This window comes from Momordica charantia (assembly GCF_013281855.1).
Source record: "Momordica charantia cultivar OHB3-1 chromosome 9 unlocalized genomic scaffold, Mcharantia_2.0 BLBB01000009.1, whole genome shotgun sequence".
Taxonomy (NCBI): Eukaryota; Viridiplantae; Streptophyta; class Magnoliopsida; order Cucurbitales; family Cucurbitaceae; genus Momordica; species Momordica charantia.
In genome coordinates this window covers 1,977,263-1,999,566 of record NW_028275167.1, presented here as the reverse complement: position 1 = coordinate 1,999,566, position 22,304 = coordinate 1,977,263, and the positions used below count along the sequence as shown (strand labels likewise).

Sequence of the window (22,304 nt, the reverse complement as noted above, 5' to 3'; positions counted from 1 at the left end):
ATTACTAATAAATGCATAATTGTAGGTTGGAATTTTTCCACTCCTTGTTAAACTACAATAATAATCAATAAATAAATATAGAAATATAGGTTTTTTAGATAACTAGGATCCAAATGGTCTGTTTCTTTTAATCTAAGTATTTGAAAACTAAGATGCAATGGTGCATTTTTTTAACTTTAATTTATTTTAGTCCGTATTTTCGAAATTTTATTTTAGTTCCTGTATTTTTAATTTTCGTTCATTTTAGCCTTTATATTCTTAAAATATTAAAATGCGCGTAAACTAGTTCGGGAACTCACTAATATCAAATTTTTTTTTTAATTTATGCAGTGTAATTTTAAAAGGTATGATTTTGGACCTATTTGATGAAACATGTGAATCCATCCATCTATATAATAAGGATTCGGAATTGGGAGGCAAATTGTAATGCTTGTTGAATCAGCAAGAAATCCAGAGGTCCGCTTTACCGCTTCTCCAAGCCAACTCTTCAAGCTCTCCGCTTGTTCTTCTTCTTCTTCTCCACGCTCTTCCGGAGCCCTTCAATCATGATTAAAGGTTGGAAAAACAGCTTCTTTGTTTCACTTCTTCTTCTTCTCTTCAGCTTCGTTTGCTTCGTTCTGTTTAAACTCCGCAGATTTGCGGATTTTCTCTCGGTTAAATGATCTGGGACAATTTTCTAGCTCAATCATGCCTGCCCACCATTGCTGCTTTGTTTATTGTTTTGACCTTTTTCGTTCTCATTGTTTTGCTTGCTGCGGCGATTGCCATGCCTCATTGCCTCTCCTTTGCATTGCTTCTCGTTTGAGATCACTCCTCTTGAATCGCATTTATCAAAGCCCAGGATTGTAGTTCTTGGTGCACGTTTTTTTAATCTGGGTGTTTGGGTAGCACGTGGTTTCTGCCAAGCTCAGTTTCATGCCTTATCATGTCATGGAAGCAAAATTATAATTTTGAGTTTTTTTTTTTGTTTTTTTTTGAAGTGGCATGGCAAAGATCAAATAGTAACTTAAGTTTGACTGAAAGAACCATTTAATTTGTTTTTCGATTAATCATTTTATTTTTCCTGTCTTGGCGCTTGTGTTGGTTCCTGGTAGTTGAAGAGTCATAAATATACGCCAGGATCTTTATATTATAGTTACTGAGGGGAACTGCCATTGAATTTTAATTGTCCACATAAATCATGAAACATTCAAGAATGCATTTAAATTTGGAACTTCACTGACAATTCAAGCAAAAGAGAGATATAAGTTAATTTAAACTTTACACTCTTGTCATGGGTACTGGAGCTGCCGAAATTCTTCATCGTTAGAAAACTCTAAGCTTCCCTGTCTATTTTTCTCAGTGAGGTGCTGCTTACGTTGTCATATCTTTGTATTAAAGAACTCACACGAACATATTTGTCCTATCGATCAGCTATTGACCCTTGAAAGTCATTTTCTTTAATATTCAAATTTCTACGTTGGCTTGTACCTTTTGATTTAGAATTTTTCAAAATCCATCATTGTTAAAGCACGTTGAAGTTTCCCCTCAAGTTTTTCTTTTTTCTTTTTTCTTCTGATTCGTAGAATATGTTTGAAAACATATCTTAATCTTTGGATATTAAAATTTTATAGTGAGCATAAAGTGGCAAAAATCGCTGTTCCGAGATGTTGAAATTGACACCAGTCTGCCCCCAGCTGTCTTCAAGGGCCAGCTGTTTGATCTCACAGGGGTACCTCCTGAAAGGCAGAAGATTATGGTTAAGGGTGGTATACTGAAGGTTAGTTGACATCTCTTTAAGTATGTTTTTGAGGATAGTTAGTTTATTGTTAACTATTATTTCTCATTCCCATTAATTGCCAACAATAGTGAGATCATGCTCTTATTTCTAATTAAACTCTTGAGAATTTCCCTAAGTGATTGATCATAGCTGATCCTTGTACTTCTTTACTGAGCAGGATGATGCAAATTGGTCAGAAATGGGAGTAAAAGAGGTAGCCTAGTGTTATATAATCTTGCAATAGATTTTTGTGGTTCCAACTTTACTTCATCCATTTACATGCTTATTGTTTTATTAGGGTCAAAAATTAATGATGATGGGCACAGCAGATGAGATTGTTAAGGCCCCAGAGAAGGGCCCTGTTTTTATAGAAGATCTTCCTGAAGATGAACAAGTGCTTGCAGTGGTAAGGTTTTTATTATGTTCTATTTAAGTGTCAGGAATTCGTTTTCAGAAAATTCCATCCGTGTGCCCATCTGATAGCGATAACTAATTAGGTTGATAGTTTTCTTTAGTTGTGTTGTATGGTATCATTGCAGAGGATAACCTGAGAATATTATTTAAGGTAACTGTGCTCATATATGATTAGTGTGCATTATATTGATTTTAGAGTTTAGTGGATTGCACGTACATATTTTGATGTGAAATATACACTCTCGTTAGCAGGTCATCTTCCATGTTAAATGATGTTAAAATGCTAAATGTGTCCGACTATTTGGCATATAAATACCTTTTTATGGTCAAATAATTTAATCAAATTTTATGAGATGTGGTAATGCTTCTGATATTTTGTTCCCAAAGTTGGACTGAAGTTTGTTTCTGGATGATGGACTGTTAATATTGTGTACTTAGGATACCGACTTTTACCTTTGATGGTGACATCATGTTTACCTAAGGTCATGTTTGTCTTATGGTTATAACTGAATTATTCGAATCTTTTTGGTCCATTCTAAGATTCATGTCTACCATTATGGCTTGTCAACCTGCCACCCATGATCATTTTACTTATGTTTTGTCCACATAATCGGGATCTTAAGGTTAATTTAATAAGCTATTGTCTTGTTAGGTTTAATTCGTCCTTGTGGGGTCGGTTTATAAGGCCTTCTATAATTACCAGCTAGGTGTTATTCTTTTGGATTTGAGCCTTTTAACTTTCACGGGCTCCCTCTTGTTGGGTTGTCTTTTTTGTATGCCCTTGCATATATTTTTCATTTCTCTCCATCACAGCTTCGTTTCTTAAAAAAAATTATCATTTTACTTATGTTTTGTTCATCATAATGGGGATCTTAAGGTTAATTTATTAAGCTATTGTCTTGTCAGGTTTTACATCCTTGTGGGGTCGGGGCTTTCTATAATTACCAGCTAGGTGTTATTCTTTTGGATTGGAGCCCTTTCTTTCAGCAGGCTCCTTCTTGTTGGACCCCTTTTTTAGTATGCCCTTGTATATAGTTTTCATTTCTCTCAATGAAAGCTTCGTTTCTTGAGTACGAGAAAAAAGTACTCAATAAATCACCCAAAAATCCGAAAAGAACCCCTAAGAGTAAAGCCCCTAGTTATAACAATAAATAATGAAAATATTATAAATTTAGACAGACTAAGAAACCTACAATGAAACATTACACTGCACAGAACTACTGATTTCTTCCTCATCCAGCATGGTGAGTGAAAGCTGGATGAGGAAGATGGAGGATGGTAAGACTTAAGAGAGGCTATAGAAACGAATTTTGAATAGGTAAAATTGCGTGAACAAGGAAAACAAACTGAGAAAGGAAGTCTCCAGATTTCACAGCATTGATCTTCCCAGCAACAATTTACAAATATGAACCTTCCTACCCAAAAAACAAAGAGCAAAAAAGTAGTAAAGCTTGGTAAATGGCTTTCAAAGGCGACAATGGGTGCCTGCTTACAACCACAGAACCACATTAGAGTGTGCCAATCATCCAAATGGAACCTAAAGGTGTGCTATCCAGTATCTCTTTTAGATAAAAATCTTCTCAACCAATTATGGACAAGGTCTCTTTTTGCTAGGCCTTACCCTTTAGATTGGAGCCCTTTAATATAGTTGGTTTGGCTTGGCTCTTTTTGTCAGATTTTCGTATGGCCTTTTGAATTCTTTCATGTTTCTCTTTCTCTTGTTTTTTCATATTCTTCTGAACTTATTTATTGTTTCTGTTTTATAGAACAGTTATTTGTTTAATCGGACATTTTGATGCTGATTCTATTTGTTATGATTCATGATTCTCATCCAAAATTATGTTGTTTCAGGGTCACAGTGCTGGTTTATTTAATTTGGGAAACACCTGTTACATGAATTCAACCTTGCAGTGTCTGCATTCTGTTCCTGAGCTCAAGTCAGCTTTGATTAAGTGAGTCTCCTACTTGCATTCTTCATAAAACTTCTTGCAGCAACAAATCTAATTGTTGTCTTGGATCAGGTACTCTAATGCTGGGCGAAGTAATGATGTGGATCAAACTTCACACATGCTAACTGTTGCAACCCGAGATTTATTCAATGAGCTTGATAGAAGTATCAAGCCAGTGGCACCTATGCAGTTCTGGATGGTTAGTGGTTTTAATTGATGCACTTTCTCTTTTCATATGTTGGGATGAACAATTGTATTTCAGTGATATATATTTTTCCTTTTTGGGATAAGAAATGAAAGAGATATTATAAACCAAAAGAGCCAAAACAACCTAAAGACCATAGTGTAGGTGTCCCCATGACACAAGGGAGGGATTAGATGCTTGGAAGCCCTCCAATCTAGGTTGATTACAAAAGAAGAGTAGTTACAAAAAGCTCTGTGTGTACCGTACAAGGTCACAAATGTTATTGAAAGAATTCATCTGATCTTTGAAGAGCCTGTCATTTCTTTCCTTCCAAAGGAGCCTCGAAAGCACTCTAGATTCGTGATTCCAAAGAGCACAATTCCAAAGTATTCTTCCTTTATTTGTCATCCACCATTCCAAAGGATCTCGGGGAGCCATTTCTCTGTGATTATCTTTATATGATCATTGCATGATACTTCGTTAGAGTCCATGTATCAGGCTAATTTGGAAATCTTTTTAAGGATGATGTACCACACGATGTTAATTCCTTTATGAAATTAATTTGTAACTCTTTCATCTCAGACATAATATTTTCAAGTTTAGTTGTAATTAATTTAGAATTGTAGATTTCCTAATAACTTAGTTTTGGATTTTTTTAATATTATGGTTATTTCTGCATGAGCTTAGGAAATAACTTGTGTATTCTTCAATCATCACAGGTTCTGCGAAAAAAATATCCTCAATTTGGCCAGCTGCAGAATAGTACATTCATGCAACAAGTATCTGAAATTTTCAACTTTTTTTATCACTTTCTACTAAGTCCTTGAGTTTAGTATATTAGTTGAAGCTTAATTTTTAACAGGATGCCGAAGAATGTTGGACACAACTTCTATACACTCTATCTCAGTCCCTTAGGTCGGCAGGTTCTAGGTAATTGCATCTTGTTATTTTAGTGATTTTCTGTAATTTCATCTGGCTACTTGAAATGTACGCATAAAACAAGAGTATTTGTTTATTCACACTTACTCCTCTTACACTCAATAGTTCTTGAACCATGGTTAGATTAGTTTACATGCTATTTTTGGGCCGTGTAGCAGCCAGCCTGGTCTGAGAGATCTTAGTGTTTTGCTAACCTGTCTCTGTTTTTTCAGTTATTTTCTTTTAGTTTCATCTTTCGTGGAGGAAATATGTGGTTTAATGAGAAATTTGTCATCTTCACTTGCAGTGAAAACCCTGATGCTGTAAAGGACCTATTTGGCATTGATCTTGTTAGCAGGTAGGCATCTGCCGACTATTTCATACTTCGGAAACAAATTCCTTGAAGTAGTGGTTTTAGAGTTCTAGTTAATCATTATTTATCTTTCCTATTCTCCTCTGCACCTATTTAATGATCTTGATAATATTCATGAACTTATGTTTGTATGGTCACAAGTGGAAACGTGTTAAGATGCCCCGCTGCATGTTGTTTGTATATTATTGACTAGAAGCACCCGTTTGTCACCTTTATTGTTTAGTGGCTTACCTTGTAGCAAAAACCATATTTCATGGAAATCTCCTCACCGGACACTCTCACCATTGTCATTGAAGTTTATGGTGATGACCATTACCATTGACAATGTCATTAACTTGCAGAATGATTAATTGCATGCATGGGATAATGTTTAATTGACTTACATGTAATAGTTTTTTAGTTGGTCCTACTTGGAAAAAGTTTTTGGGACTATTTCTTATATTGTAGCTTATTGGAGAGCTGTTTGTTACCTCCATGAGCTTTGCTCGTTGATTCCATCATATCCACTTTCCTGTTTCCTTTAAAAAAAACACACACACACACACAGTTAGGCGCTAAATTCTGTCTTGTCAATGTTTTGATGATGGTGATCTTATGGTGCTAGAGTACATTGTCGAGAGAGTGGAGAAGAAAGTTCAGAAACAGAATCAGTTTACTCACTTAAATGTCATATATCACAAGACGTGAACCATTTGAATGAAGGATTAAAGCATGTAAGTCTTGTTAATTTTGGAGATTTTTCCTTTGCTCATAGTTGAGTGCAAATATTTGTTTGACTAGCGATTTTATCACCTTCAAGCACTTACATTAATTGATTGACTTTTACTTGGCTGCTTTTTGCATGCAACTTGTTTTTTTGAATCTGAATCCTCATTTTCCCTGCCAGATAAAAGTAAATTAAACAAATGATGAGACAAATGAATACATGGGGAAAATATTAATAATATTCTTTTCTATCTTTTTTGGAGAAGAAATAATCTCAAAAGTAATAAACAATGAATAGTTTCAATCGTTCTGATGGAAAAATTTGAGAAATTTCTAAGTTCAGGTAACAAGATGTATATAAGGTCTGAATTTTATCCTCATGGTTGTGGTTTTATTTATAATCCTAATGCTTTTATGTGTTTTGCATTTTCATTGCCGTTGTCACTGATTTATATCTAAGTTTTGTATCTCTAGCATTACCACAATTATGGATTTGGAATTTCATCGGAAATCCAATTTGCAAAAGTCTATCATGTACTGCAAGTTTCGATGATACTTGATATTACGAAAATCTCTCACATGATTGCCCATTCAATTACAGAAGTTAAATGTTTACTTTCTGGAAGTATGTTGCAATTTCGTGTCTGAAGTTTATAATTTACTTTTTTTTTTTTTTTTTGTAATTAGAGAAGTTAAACATTTACTGGGTAGGTTTTTCACTCTCTTTGAAAGTCAAGCTAGTGGTTCTATATTTACCACTCTCATTATTAAACCTGATTTTTCTGCCTTCAGTAATTCTTTCTTTTTTTTAAGAGAAGGTAATGCTTTTCATCGGTATGTGAAAAGTTACAATAAAATGTATGCATTAATTTCCATCAAAAGCAAGACCTGCGAAAAGAGTTAACAAAAAGTTAACTCGGTTAGTATTAGTTAGAAAGTGAGTATAGTTGCAACAGTCATATCTAAGGAAACCCATTGAGAGTAATAAAACATAGTAGAAGTCTTTTGCTTTCTAGTTGAACAGTGAACACCCTATTGTTTCGTTCCATGCAAAAAGTGTAATTGATTGCTTGACCAAAAGTTTGTTTAGCTTTTACCTTTGAGGAAATGGCCACACAGTAAATGAAAGACCCAAGAGAAACCAAGTTGCAGTAATGCATTCCAACATCTTTTGCTATAGGAACCATGAAAAACAGAAGAAAAGGAAAAGGTGATTCACATCTTCACTCTCTGAATGAAGTGAGAACTAAAGATGGTTGCCAAGCTAAAGTAGGTCTTTGTTGTAACCTCTCTGTGCGGGTGTTGAGAACCCCAAGACAAGCTGTCCACATGAATACCTTGACTTTTCAGGGCAAATTCCTTCCCAAACCATTGATAAAAGCTTACCCCCAAGTGCTTTCCCATTATCCGTCTGTAGAAATTGCCAGAGGGATGCACATTACAGGTCCTTCCAACCAATTCACCAATCTACTGATTTCCATCAAACTTAATGAGGCATTAAACTCCCCCATAACTCTTCGTCTAGCAGATTCCTTCTTGTGATATTCCAGCTCTTAGAGAGGCCATCCCACAGCCCATCCAATAGTTTATGTTTGAGATCCACTAACTCAAAGATATGGAAATGTAATGGCAATGGAAGTCTACTCACCAGACTTTCTCCCAGAATCTAATCAACCTCCCCTCTCCAACATTGGCTTGAGAGCACACTAGGACTAGACTAGGTCCTTCATCCTGAGGATATTTCACCATGGACTTCTGCCACCTCCAGTGTTGTTGAGGCGCACTCAGGCGCTCGCCTCAGGCGAGAGGCGAGGCGATTTCGCCTGGGTGCGCCTTGAAAGGTGCCCAAGCGAGCGCCAATCAAGCACTCGCCTCGATGCGCCTCTCGCCTGAGGCCAGGCGATCGCCTCGTTGAAGCGAGGCGATCTGCCTTATATATATATATATATATTTTTTTTTTTTAATGTCTTTTTTTAAAAGAACCTTTCTCCCTCGCGAAATACTTCAGTCCACAAACCCTAACCATTCTCTATGCCTCTCGACATTCACCTTCACCACCCTCAATCTCCGGCCATCGCCCGCTCCCATCTCTGACCATCACCTTCGCTGGTCCCATCTCCGACTAAACTTATTGAATTTGGTTGTTTTATGTATCTTGTTGACATTTACTATGACACTATTTTGGTATTTATTTTTTAAATTATGTTTACTATATAAATTTATGTACTATATATAATATTCACTCAGGCGTCGCCATTGTATCGCCTGAGGCGATCGAAGGGCTTGTCGTCTTAGGGTGCGCCTTGCGCCTCGAAAACACTGGCCACCTCCTCTGCTAGCCACATTTTAAACCACTTTTTGCCATACCTAAGTGGATTTTCTTTGGAGTCTTCTTTTTCTTCTTCTTCTTCTTTTTTTTTTAATAAATAAACTGGGAAACCAAGCTTTAATTGATAAAATGAAAGAATACAAAAGGACAAGCAAGAAGCATACAAAAGGACACCATAAGACCTAGTTGGTAATTACAAAATCCTTAGAAACCGATGTCTAAATAGAAATATTAAACCTAACTAAGGACTACACCTCATTCCACACCCACAATCTCTCAAAATCTTCACAACCACTTTCCCATTATGGCTCCATTCTGCAGCATTAGGTTCCCAATTCCTACCTACCACCAAGTCCTAGGGGCGAAGAGACCTGCAACTCCTTGGATGGTTAGGCTTGTCATCATTTAGAGAACCATATCACAAGAAGTCCTCTCCCTCTCCAACAAAGCAATAGAACTACTTGACATGGGAGTCAAATCTAGTAAAATTTTCTCTACTTATTAAGCTTGCGTAAGACTTCTTAGGTAGTCTGTGCTTCAAGGCCTGTAAGATGAACAGTTGGCGTCAACCTTGAAAAATAGCATTGCAATGTTTTGTCTGAAGTGCAGTCGCACATGATTAAAGTTAACACTTCTGTCTCCTTTTAGATTCTTCTCGGCAAGTAACTGTATTATGGTAAATTTTTGTATTCCATATTATTTCTTCAAAAAGTAGTTATGTTCACTTTTAGAAACCTTCTTAGTGACAAATTTCCTTATGCTACGAAATTCTGTAGGGTTTAAAATCAGAACTAGAGAAAGTGTCTCCTTCACTGGGGCGCAGTGCAATTTTCCTGAAGGAGTCTCGTATTAATAGCCTGCCAAGGTAATAACGAAATGTTTTAAAGTTTTATTTAGTCAGCTAACACATCTTTTCACTGGAAAATTTACTTGGCCACTTTTAAATTAGAATTGTACCATGGAATAGTATGAAAAGTGGCACCCATTATAACAATTATGTGTGGTTTAATTTTTAAGGTACTTGACAATTCAATTTGTCCGCTTTTTTTGGAAGAGAGAGTCAAATCAGAAGGCCAAAATTTTAAGGGTACTGCCACTAAACTTCCATGCCACGATTGTAAATTGTAGATACTGTCCTGTCTCTCTTTAATTCAAAATTCCTAATAGTATCCCATAATCTTTTATCTTTCCTCTCATCTCAGAAAGTGGATTATCCTTTGGAGTTAGATGTGTTTGATTTGTGTTCAGAGGATCTTCGCTCCCAGTTGGAAGGTCCTCGACGGGTATGGTTTCTCTCCTATGGTCTTTAAATAAGAAACTTGTTGATAGTTTTTTTGACGATGTTCCGAATCTTGTTCATTGAAATATAGCTTCTGAGGGATGAGGAGGGCAAAAAACTAGGTCTGAAACCCAATGAGAAGACTTTGGATTCAGCAGAAAAGGATGTGAAGGTGTCTGCTGCAGGAGTGAGTCGAGAACCTATTTGCATGCATAGGTATGGAACTTCTGGTAATTATACTTGGATTTTCTTTTGACTTCCAATCCCTGAAATATGCAGGGTACATCTACTGGGAATGAGGCACAATCAAGTGTTACACCTCAAGAAGGTCCTCTTTTTTCATAAGTGGAAATTGCACTCTGTATATTTAATCAACTTCTTACTTTTTAGACTCTCACCTTTTGATGATTATCTATCTCAGATGGCCCCCCTTCTGACAAGGAAACGCAAATGACTGGAATTTATGATTTGGTAGCTGTGCTGACCCACAAGGGAAGAAGTGCAGATTCAGGACATTATGTTGCTTGGGTCAAGCAAGAAAGTGGTTAGTCTTTTAGAATGAATAGGCCTTTTCGTTAATTACTATGTGGTACCTCTCTCCAAATACAGACTACCTTAAATGGTTTTCAATTGGCTACAGGGAAGTGGATTGAATATGATGATGATAACCCAATGGCACAAAGAGGAGAAAACATCTTAAAGCTATGTGGTGGAGGTAAAGCTCACATGGGAATTAATTGCTGGACTATCTTTTAGTTGACTATGTTCTCATTCTGTAAAGCAGCAATCCTTCAGTAACAGTTATCACTGCCAACTGCCAATAACGTTTCATTCTAATTTTTTGTTTATTTCAGGTGACTGGCATATGGCATATATATGCATGTACAAGGCTCGTGTTGTCCCTAATTGAACTTAAATTTCGTTCAAACTGTATGTGAGGGCTTTTCATGGTTGGCTAGAGACTCATTTGACTATATTTACTTGCCAGAAACTTCCCTATGTACCACCTAGATCCTTTAATCCATCTGGAATTTTCCCATATTTCTTGTTTATTAGGTCATTTCAAGTGGTTTGTTCTGTAGCAGCTTGGCATATTGAAAGCAAGCTGGTGTGGATTAGATCTTTTTTAGACCCAGATATGTTTATGTTTAAATGTATGGATGGTTGGCTCTGCTTATTTTCTATTTCTGTTTGGGACACTGAAAATTTGCAATTAGCTCTTCCCATTCCGTCAATGAACAAGAAACAAAGCAAGTATTTATGTTTAGCTTGGGGTCTACAATTCTTTTTTTGGTTTTTTTAGCTCACAGGCGCACATAAAACCGAATTAAACCGACCCGAACCAATAAAGAAGGTTTCCTAGGGATTGGCGGCTGGGTTCGGCCTACAAATAGCAAACTGACCATCGTGGGTTGGATTTTGGTCTAGTAAAGAAAATCTAATCGAATATCTCTAAAACTTCATGTACAGTAATAGGGGACAATTGAAAAATGAATTGTACATTTATGTTTGGAAGTGGAAGTGGTGCAGCTACTGTTGTATTTTATTACTAGCCATGTGTAAGAGTTCATATTGGATACAACAAATCAGCTGTATATAATGGTGAGACTAGGTACAAAAAATAATCATAGAAATCTAAATACTGTTTTAAAATGATTTGATCCGAAACTCCATTCTATATATCGAAGTCTAAAGAAAACTAACTTCAACCAAATGGGAGATAAGTAATATTACTGTTTTGAGGAATCATCTCATAAGTTGTTACATACAACTAAAATGGAAGAATTTTGCCCAAAACTAACCATAACCAAAAGTTTCTAGGGAAAAAATAACCCATCCCCTTACTCCCTAATGTAACATAAGAAAACTGAAGCACAAGATATGATGGTATAGTAAAATTTCATAAATATGGGTCAAATAAATTACCACTCAGTGACACAAAGAATCAATGAAAAAATGATGCTGTGTAAGTTTTTTCTTCAGAAGTTCAATCCCAACCAAGATTATGAATAAAAAGCTACACTTTCTTTTTCCTGGTAATCTTAAGCCTAAGTTGCGGTTGCAAATATTGAACATTCGTTTATAGTATTTGTTGTAGGAGAGCTACAATCACATTCTTTTTTTTTTTTGTTCCTTCATGGCTCCAACCCAAAACAATCTGAAACATAACTGCACCTTCTCTTTCAGAAGAAGATGCAGGGAAATGAAAAAGAGTGAAAAAGAAGAAACTAAATAGTTGGGGTTGAGGAAGGGAAGAGGGAGAGAGGAGGAAAATGAGATGCAGCCACTGCAGAGAAATCAACATAAACCTTATGGAGGATTGTGTGGCAACCACCTCGGCGTCTGGATACCAAAAGCACGTTCTAGAAGTGTTCGGAGGTACAGTACGTCGTTTGAAGTCTTGAGTACTTGGAAAGCTGCTTCCGAATCAATGGCTGGAAGGAAATGGGAAAAGAACTTTCTCGTTGAGAAAGTCGACCGACCAAGCAAATACGGTTTCTTGTTAAACCCATGTTTACGCATAGTACATGTACAAGCTATTAGCAGCAGCGCAAGCAATCGAGTTCTCAGATGGGTGCCAGGCTAAATGCAGCAACTTTGTTGTGAAATCAAAGGAATTTCCATTTGCATCAATCCCAGGACTCTCTGCTCCTCCTATGGGAGATTCCAAATAGGGATAATGTAAAATCAACAGTATGTATGGCACATAACTAAAACTAATTTGGTTAGTCGATAAGTAATAGAAGAAAAGGAAAACACTAACCTCGTCTTACGACTCGTGTTATACTACTGCTCAAGGATCTGGCAGGCCTTGAAGGGGTCTGAACTTGACGCCTGCAGGTAAAGTGAACCTTGCATAAGCATCACATAAATCAGATAGAGTCATATCACACTCACCCAATTTACCTCATTGGATTTTTGCTGGCTTCTAAAGTTGTAGCCTCTGTACTTCCCGATACGCAGCCAAACACGCGAAATAAATTACTGAAAACACAAATATATGTATTAAGGTTTATCTCTAAAAAAAGAACAAAAATGTAGCCATCAAGAGCATAGCTCAACGGTCAAAGTATCTGGCTTCTTCCCTAGATGTCAGAGGTTCAACCTCCATCCCTCACATTTGTTGTACTCAAGAAAAAAAAAATTGTAAAGTTTTCTGCAGGGGAACACTTACCTGTAAGATCCTGTAGCTACTCGCAATCCATCTCCGCTCAAACAACACTCGAACTTATCAAAGATTGAATCATTTTCATACAGGTCACACAGCTACACGGGTATTAAAAGAAAAATGGGTCAAGAAGATCAGAAATAGCAACATATTTAACATTCAAATCTGAGTTTAGGGGCAGATAGTTCAACCTTAGGTCTTAAATATTCATGAACCTGAAATGCTGCAACTGGACCAGAATCCATATTAATGTCCCACAACTGCAAATAAGTAAACAACTCACTTCATAACAAGATAACTAGTGAAAACAATCCAAAACATGGTCTGACTTAGTTGAAACGTTTAAAATATGCAAGCAAAAAACCATTAAAAACCCTTCATAACAAGATAACTAACTAGTGCAAACAATCTAGCAGGCTGCAGGCATTTAAAAAGATCGAGCAGACCAAAAGATGAAGCAAGAAAAACTACGTCACGACTTTCTTATGACACTATCAGGCATTAACTCTACCTCAAAAGGTGGACATAACTACATGAAGCTTCCCCTGAAAAAGGACTGATTATCAGTGAGGTGCTAGGAAGCCTTTATTCCAGATGAGTTTTCTTGTTGATGTTAGGACACAATCTAGTAAGCTCGTAATCAAAGTATACAATAAAGTAAAAATGAGAATGGGTCGTCCTCTCCCGAGGTTTGAAATGTCAACTTCCTCAAATAGACCAAGAAGGTAGCAGTTCCAGCAGTCAGGTAAATTTAACTGGCTCACATACAAGTCCATCCAAATGATAAAATTGCAACCATTACACTAATAAGCTAAAGACTATCTTCTTCTTTTTTTCATGTAGGGAGGCGTGGGTGGGGGTGGCAGGGGTTGCACTTTATGAGGGACCCTGAAGATTATCAATCTAAATGATAAAATTGCAACATAGCAGGCTAGCAGCCACATATCACATATGAGCAACGTAATGTCTAGAAGAAAATGAAAACCTTGAGAGTCATGTAATCACGACTAAGAATGTATCTTCCGTTCTTTCCAAACTTAATATCAGAGATTGAAGCAATAATCTCAGTAAAAAAGGATCTAGAACCAGGTGCCTCCTGCTCCTCAAATCTGCACCCAAGTGGAATTTCTCATGAGTTATTGTAAGGTCCACGGAATTTTTTAATGTGCTGGATATGAAGAGAAAAATCAATTTAAAAAAAGCAGTATTAGCACTAACAATTTGGCGTGAGAATCACATAATGCTGACTGCCGCAAATCAATTAGGCGGATGGATCCTTTTGAACTGCTATATGCTAACATATTGCAATGAGTAGGATGAAACTCTGCAGATGTTATCACCTCTACAGAAGCACAAGGGAAATTTAGAATCCAAAGTAAAAAATTAAAAAAAGAAGGAAAAAGAAAAAAAGAAAGAAAGGAGATTGGAAAGAAGAAAAAAACAGTGAGAATGAACGAATGACTACACTACTTCACTTCGCAGAAGCCCAAAGTTAGTAAAAGAAACATATCAATAGAAGTATACAAAAGTTCAGTAAAAAAAACTTATCAATAGAAGTATACAAAAGTTGAATGTTGGCTGGCTTAAATATATTTCACAACGACATGACCCTTACTTTTCTTTCTCCCCTTCTTTTTTCCCAATAAGTTCCAAAAAATCCTGTCATAAGAGGCCAGGAGTTCTGGCTTCTTTTTGATGATGATAAGTGTTATAAATCTTCTACATTAACCCACGAACTTTGTACATATTTCATATTTAGTGGTAGTCTGGTAATGAATAAGAATGAGATAGTTAAAACAAAAGCTTGCTTCTTGAGAATGTTAGTAAATAATCATAAAGACTGCAAAGTTAGTTCGTGATCTAAAGGATGCTTCCCTTGTCCAATACTTTTATAGAGAAAAAATATTAACTTAATATCTCCAATTCTGATTACTTAAATATCAACCACTGGAAGGAAAGTTCGGCCTTAGTGATCAGAATTTCAAAACCTTACCAGTAAGATCCTCCATGTTAGCAGGCTTGACATCAACAATATTGAAACTTTGATTGCTAATTTCCAAGTTCCAAAGATTTATCCGCAGATCATCAGCTGATATAAAAGTTTCTCCATCACTATAAACACAGGCAAGATGACATAATTGGTTACTAAAACCATGCTAAAAACAAGCCAGGCACTGTAAATGGAAATCATATTTCTGTAAATAAATAAAAGTTGTCTTTGTACATGCGTGCATGCAAACATATGTACATATATGTATCAACTGAAGATATGAAGAAAATTTGGACAAAAACCAGCTTCCATTAAGAAGGGATGAAGAAAATCTAACCAAAATGAAAAGTTTCTATTAGAAGTTCCCATTTACAATTCAACAGTTACAATTTAAGGGCAGCGATCAGGAATTATTTGAAGTTAACTGATTGATTCACTTTCAAAAAAGTTACAACTAATGAGAGTTAGGGAAATTTAATGTGGTAGCGAAGTAAGAGATCCACCTTCAAGTCTCTGAACTATGACTATTTGGTTCCTCTCTATTGCAATATAAGTATTCTATGTGTTGAGCCTCTTTAATCAAAATAATATTTTAGCACGTACACAATTAGTAGTTTAAAATTTTAGAATTTGTATTCATTCAACAAAATCTCCTCAATAGCAATTTATTTAAACAGAGGAACGAAATGAATGACACTCTCTAGTCTCTTGTTCCATGTGGATTTAGAGGTTCACTTATGAGAGAGATGCTCCATAGCACTAGATCATATCTAATAATTATAGTGAAATGTGTTTTCGATCGCTAGCCTGCAGCCCCTCATTGTTGCCATTGTAGCTAAAAGTCCTTGGCATTTCATTGCTATGTACAAAAGCTAGATCAGTAGGTCTACCACTTGCCCTCGGGAGGATGATTATCCTATCCTATTAATTCCCATCTTTGACTATCATTGTCAAGACTTTATGCTGTCGATGAAAGCAAGGGAAGAAGTATTCAGGACTATTAGGTAGTCCGTCTAGCAGCAAGGATGCTCAGAATTTTAGAAGTAATTTTAATCAAAGGAAGGTGGACGCATGGCTCCCTCTTTTGAGTTAGATACAAGTTTTAGACTTTTCAATGCCCGAAATTCCATACTCTGGTGGCTAAACAAATTTGCAGTTTCCTTCCTAATCTCAGTTCAATTATTTGATTATCCTTTTTGATAAATGCAATATGTGGTGGAAGGTCAAAGGTCAGACTCCTCATTTAGGGTACTAAATACCCAAGATATGATTCAGAAAATAAATTGTTCCTGTACTTATTTTTTGTAGAGCAAAATGCTGAGAATGCTGATCAACTATTTTCTTCTGGTCGAAGTTTGCAACTCTCATTCCCTAGAAACATCGAAGATTTTTTCCTTCATACATTGTAAGCTATTCGTTGGTTTTACAAAGTTTTGTGAACCAACATATCAAGGCTGCTTCAGGAAAATGTCACTAGGAGGGATTTGGGGAACATTTCAAGTGAGAAATTTTTGGGACCAATGGGATATTATTAGGTCTTTATCCGGTTACTGGTGGATAGTTTTAAATAACAGTTTTATGTAATTATTCCTTTTTAATTAGATCAAATACTCATGTGCTTAAGACAAGGCACTAATAAAATAAAATAGCAGATGCTGATACAAGTTTAGCATCTACTAACTCAAGGGGCCATTGTCACAAAGACAAAAAATGTTGTCAAATTTATTATGATTTATTTTTTTCCCTGATAACTAGGAGTCCGAGCTTTGCTCCCCTATACCCAGGGGCACCCACATCAAGGTCCGGACCTTGGAGACATCAAGGATTTTTGGTATAAGTTCACTAAGAAGGTTTGAACCTGAAACCTCTACGCAGTATGACCAAGAGACCCCAACCCCTTGCCAACCAGGCTGCCCCTCGGAGGCTTGCCAAAATATTTTTAAAAAAATAAACAGAGAACTTGGGATTCCAGTGAAGTGAAAGACACCAAACCTGTTATTGGAGATGGAATTGATATGATAATCATGAGCATGGGCATATACTCTTCGACATCTAGCAACCAGGTTAGTCTCGTGGGTAGTTACCTGCAAAACTACTGGCTTAAAAACTGACAAGCAAAAAATAAAATTGAATAAATTAAGCCCTTTTGATGCCAAATTTATTTTTTATTTCATTTTCTAAAATTCATGTTGGTTTCCTAACAATTTTCTTTGTCTGAAAACTACTTCTAAAAACCTAGCCAAATTTTAACAACTAAAGACAATAGTTACCAAAGATCTACTTCTTGTTTTTGAAATTGACAGTACCAAAAGTGCTTAAATAATATCATTATAGCATACAAGGTTAAATTTTTAAAAGAGAATTAAAATAAAAATGTCACCAAACGAGACCTTAATTAAAAAATAATCACTAATATGTAAATGTATGCCCGAACTAATCATTTGAATCGCACGGTCATTAATGCTATGGAACTAAAACTACTTCGTAAGATTATTAATACAAGTGGGTGAGGGCCTACCACTGGTAAGCGTAGCGACTGTATGCCCCTTGCTGTAAATGAAAGGTCATTACTGGGATACCGGTCTGGGGATCCTCCATTTGCAAGATATGGTCCAGAGCTACTTGAATTGCTGGAACTAGCATTGTTGCCATTTCCCACAGATTTAGAAGGATCCACATTCATGGTAGAAACCTTTTTTACCTTCTTTTCTTGCACCTGATCAACTCTCGAAACAAAAGAAAGAAGTAAATGGTGCAGAACAGCTACTGGCAAAAATGCTAAAAGAGGACAATATAAGAGAAAATTGTTGATTTTTCGAGGGAGGGCTTCCAACTAGATTTAAAATGCACTACATTTTCATTATAGATGAACTCAAAAAAGAGCATCTTCATGCACTAGAATCAAAGTTTAGAATAATTCTTCACCGTTATGCATTAGCAATTCATAAATTTTGAAATGGGTTGAACACAATAATCTAAAAATGTGAGTTGGTATCTACAATAATTTACTGTAAAGCTTTAAATTTCATCCCTTCAGAATTTATGCAACCTCACCATGTAATCTTAGGATTACACTAAAACCTTCAGAAACATGCAACCGAGATACTGGATATAACTGCTGAAACACTTAACCAACTATCAAATCCAGTGTTCACCACATGGCAGAATGACGAGAGACAAAAGCAGTAGCCTACCTTCCAATACTTGATTGTTTTATCATTAGTGGATAACAGAAACAAGGCACCATTAGCTGGCTGGCACCATCTGATTTTGTTAATTTTTTCCTCAATTTCCAAACTCTTCAGATAGTCAAACTGATTAAAGCAATGCAAAAGAAATATAAATAAAAATGTACGAATTTGTTCATATAACATATAAAATTAATTATCAACCACAAAACTAATGGTGGAGAGAATACCTCAGGCTCATGACTTTGAAATTCTGTTTTATAGCGAAATTCAGGATGCCTACTAATTGCACTATCCATCCTCTCCAAATCCCTTCTAGACCCACCATGCTACAAGTTGAAGCAAACAAAGAATTAAGATACTAAAGAACACAAGAAGCAACAAAGATATTAGGAAGAAAAAATTAACAAAGCAGGCATGATTCCAAGAAACAAACATCTTTGGTATCCGTCCTCTCAAAGAGTACCACCCGGCCACCACGGTCACCAGTAGCAAGATGATCACCACTTTTATCAAATTCAATTGCTGAAATAATATCAACTGCCAAAAAGTAGATGAATAGGAAACTTAAGAAATTAATACATAGAGGAACGAACCAAGATAAATGAACCCTGAAAAATGCATGCATCAACTTGTTGCTATTAAGCTACCTAAATAGAAACAGTTACAATAACAAATGAGAGCATGAGAGTTACTACATCTATTAGACACAACTCTAACTTTTTCACATATAGCATATCCAATCAACCAAAAACCATTGCAGAGATAAATAGATACAGATAGATTGAGAGAGGCAGCTATTCATGTTGTCACAAGCAAATTGATGTGAAACACATATCCCCATAATAACTTTAATGTTGCTTTTAAAGCCAAGAATTGAGATGGAAACGCAGAAGATGAACAAGATCTTTAACAAGCTTCATTATTCGCCTCTACCTTAATACAAAGTGGGTGAGGGCCTGCAACAGGGATCATTATCTCAAGGAAAGCTATAGTTAGGAAAAGGAAAAGAAGTGAAACAATAAGAGAAGAAACGGTTAGAGATGTGAAAGAAAATAGAAGCTTGAAAACCTCACAAAGATGCATCAGATAGTCCAACCCACATATAATGATGAGTACTACTCCACTGTTTTATTATTCATTTCCGAAGAAAAACAGAAACGTAGACAAGAGAGGGTTGGAAGAAAGACGCCTATCCTACTAGCACAAAAGCCAAGAGAGACACAAAAACACTTTCCATCAGAAGCAAATCATAAACGGGAGTAGTTACAAAATGGTTTGGCAGTAGCACCCTAAGAAAAAGAGACAGAACAAGTTAACTACCAAAGATGATGGCAGATCCTAGTAATCCTCCTAAAATTCTAATATTTTTCTCTACAATAATTTCCAAATCAAAGGCTTAATAGCAGTTTAGCTTAAGGTACTATGCATACAACACCATACTCCAAACGTGGATTGTGTACAAGACCAGCTGTCGGATTATCATAGGACTTTTTATACACTTGTTGGTTCATTGTAGGAAATTTGATGCACTTGTTTGTCGTATTAATTGCATTCTGATTTCACGTCAAGAAGGGAAGAATCCAAACAAGCTCCAAAGTCAGCAAACCAGGACACTTGGATTTCTGGCAGACAGGAATGTCCAGTTAAACAGGAACCAAGCATTTGTCAGGCTTCCTTGTGACCAGGGTGCTGTACTGATTAGGTCAAAATTATCCAATTCTCAAGGACAGTTGGAAGGGGGATGGCGGGGATCATACATCGAGAAAGAGTCACTCCACACAGTTAAGCAATGCGCTTCGTGTTCGCTTACTACCAAAGGAAGAAAATCTCAGACTAGATTCTAGAAAAGTGCATGCAGTAAATTCAATCCAGAAACTCAAAGCTATTCAACAACTCACTGGGCAGACTTGGGTTCGAAGCTACTTACTGATCCTATCGAAAAGCAACAATGCTGCACAATCTTAGGAGGGCATCTAAACTAGCAAGCTCAACTGCCTCTCATTTCAGAACCAAAACAAAATTTCCTAGCAAATTAACATCAAAACCAAAGATAGACTTTAAAAAATTGTTGGACGACTCACAGGTCCAGAAACGGACGGGATAGAGATCCACGACAGAATACCAAATTTACAGAACGACTTACAATCTGACACCAGATCGGAAGGCCGAAAAAACCCTAATTGCAATGGATGCACCATATTTGAATTGGATCCAGAAAACCCAAATGGAAAATATTTGGATATAGTATAAAGTGAATAGTACCTTCCTGAACTTCCTCACCGGCCGTACGTTCGCCAAAGACCTGAGAGAATTTCCAGTCGAGCGGCTGTGGCGGGGCGGCCGGAGCTGCGACGACCTCGTTTCCACCATTCATTTCGTCAAAAAACGCAAATCCAAGCTACCCCAGATGGAAAAAAGTCCAAATCCACCAAATCCAATCAATGCATCGAAGATCCCCTGTCTGGGTTTACAAAAACCACAGCTTGGAAAACCCGTCAACGATTTTCGAAACCCAGAAAAGAAATTGGCACAGAAGGGGAAAATCTAATCGTTGCTGCAGATTCCAATCAAACCATCGCCAACTGGGGAAAAAGAAAAAAGAAAAGAAAGCCCAATTCCTGCGCCTCGCAGAACTTTCTCTCTCTAAAAGTCTCTCCCCCTCTCTCTGACTGTCTTGTCTCTCCCAAAAGGCTCTCTCTCTCTCTCTCTCTCTCTCTAGAAGGAGAAAATTGGGATTGTGCTTATTCGGGATTAAAACAAGTCTAACTCAGCAAACCGTCCAAAGACAAAGGAAAAAATATGAAAGAAAAAAGGAAGAAAAAAAAAAGCACACAGATACATAAAAGTTATAGAAATACATTCATTCATATACACGAACACTTGCTTCTTTCTTTTGTTGTTCCCTCTCGGTAATGGGGTGTTTCTTAATGTTACCAACTATTATAATTCTCGGCGAAATTCTTCTGACGGGTACCCGAATTCGCCGGGTCACCCATTTCATTACCCCATTATTGGATATGGATCTCAAACGGGCTTCCATCTCATTGGTGGGTTACATTCCCCTGCTTCTATTGTTTTCGGGTATTAATTTTAAGACATATTAAGATGGATATCTGAAACTAACTTCAACGTAGTTGAGGCACTTATTTTCGACTAAACTCAAATTTTCATTTGTACATGTTATACTTAGACATATATCTCGATACAATATTATAGGCTTAATCTTCATATGTTTGTGAATTTGGGGTGGACATAGTAAATCAACTTTTATATTATATTATAAAAACTATTAATGAAATATGAAAAAAAGTTGCATAGATATAGTTTGATATTGATATTTTTATTAACATTTTCATAAAAGTTAAAATATCGACACTTTTATCTAACATCAAATTTTTTAGCTTTACTAGTTTGATTAGTTTCAGGGTTATTTCATCTTTGTTATTTTTCGACCTTTGTGTTAGAATCCATATAATTGAATTAAATTTACCCAACCCATCAGTTTAAGCTTTTGGGTTGAGTGGTGATTTGTTCATTCTTAAGATGGCATCAGAGCGAGAGGTCCTGTGTCTGTTTGATGAAGTTTTTGTTTCTTGTTTATTGGTCTCTAATTTTTTCTAGAATATAAGTGTTTGTTAATTTTTCATGTTTATTATTTTTAAGAAACGCTTTTAAAATTATGTAGAATTTTTTAGAAAAAATTATTGTTCATTATTTCCATTTTCCAATTGATTAAAAAACATAAATAAAAATAATATTTTATCACCATTGATTTATAAAATGCATAATAGATATAATATATACAATTTTAATATTCAATTTAAAAAATTAAACTTTCTTTAGTTTAAAAAATTTAGAGAACAAAAAATTTATGTTTTTTTCTTAAATAAAAAAATAAAACAGAACAAGTAATAAAAACGCTGCCAAATTGAGTAGTGTGAAATGACACGAATGTCCAAAGTTTCATGTTTATCCTTTTCCCTATTTCATGGATAAAAAGGTAAAATATTATATTATTAGTATGACAAAATGCAGTCGCCTTCA

General features: G+C 36.0%; 2 protein-coding genes across 2 annotated transcripts; one reads left to right on the top strand and one right to left on the bottom strand.

Moving 5' to 3' along the window:
- The first annotated feature begins 396 nt into the window (after positions 1-396).
- UBP7 (ubiquitin carboxyl-terminal hydrolase) lies at positions 397-11,094 on the top strand. Its single transcript, XM_022294702.2, has 18 exons — positions 397-555; positions 1,614-1,759; positions 1,938-1,973; positions 2,058-2,165; positions 4,025-4,125; positions 4,195-4,321; positions 5,026-5,085; positions 5,169-5,236; positions 5,532-5,582; positions 6,202-6,310; positions 9,408-9,496; positions 9,649-9,718; positions 9,834-9,914; positions 10,002-10,097; positions 10,190-10,238; positions 10,332-10,454; positions 10,551-10,625; positions 10,765-11,094. The coding sequence occupies exons 1-18, from the start codon at positions 546-548 to the stop codon at positions 10,818-10,820; spliced, it is 1,455 nt and encodes a 484-aa protein (XP_022150394.1). The 5' UTR covers positions 397-545; the 3' UTR covers positions 10,821-11,094.
- Positions 11,095-11,855: 761 nt separating this feature from the next.
- Positions 11,856-21,156, bottom strand: LOC111016447 (Protein phosphatase 2A, regulatory subunit PR55). The gene is made up of 14 exons (XM_022291856.2): positions 20,523-21,156; positions 18,694-18,797; positions 18,488-18,586; positions 18,264-18,383; positions 17,588-17,785; positions 17,062-17,153; positions 15,073-15,191; positions 14,298-14,421; positions 14,065-14,188; positions 13,271-13,339; positions 13,086-13,177; positions 12,818-12,895; positions 12,675-12,745; positions 11,856-12,565 (listed from the first exon to the last, which is right to left on the bottom strand). The coding sequence occupies exons 1-14, from the start codon at positions 20,632-20,634 to the stop codon at positions 12,426-12,428; spliced, it is 1,542 nt and encodes a 513-aa protein (XP_022147548.1). The 5' UTR covers positions 20,635-21,156; the 3' UTR covers positions 11,856-12,425.
- Between the last annotated feature and the right edge of the window lie 1,148 nt (positions 21,157-22,304).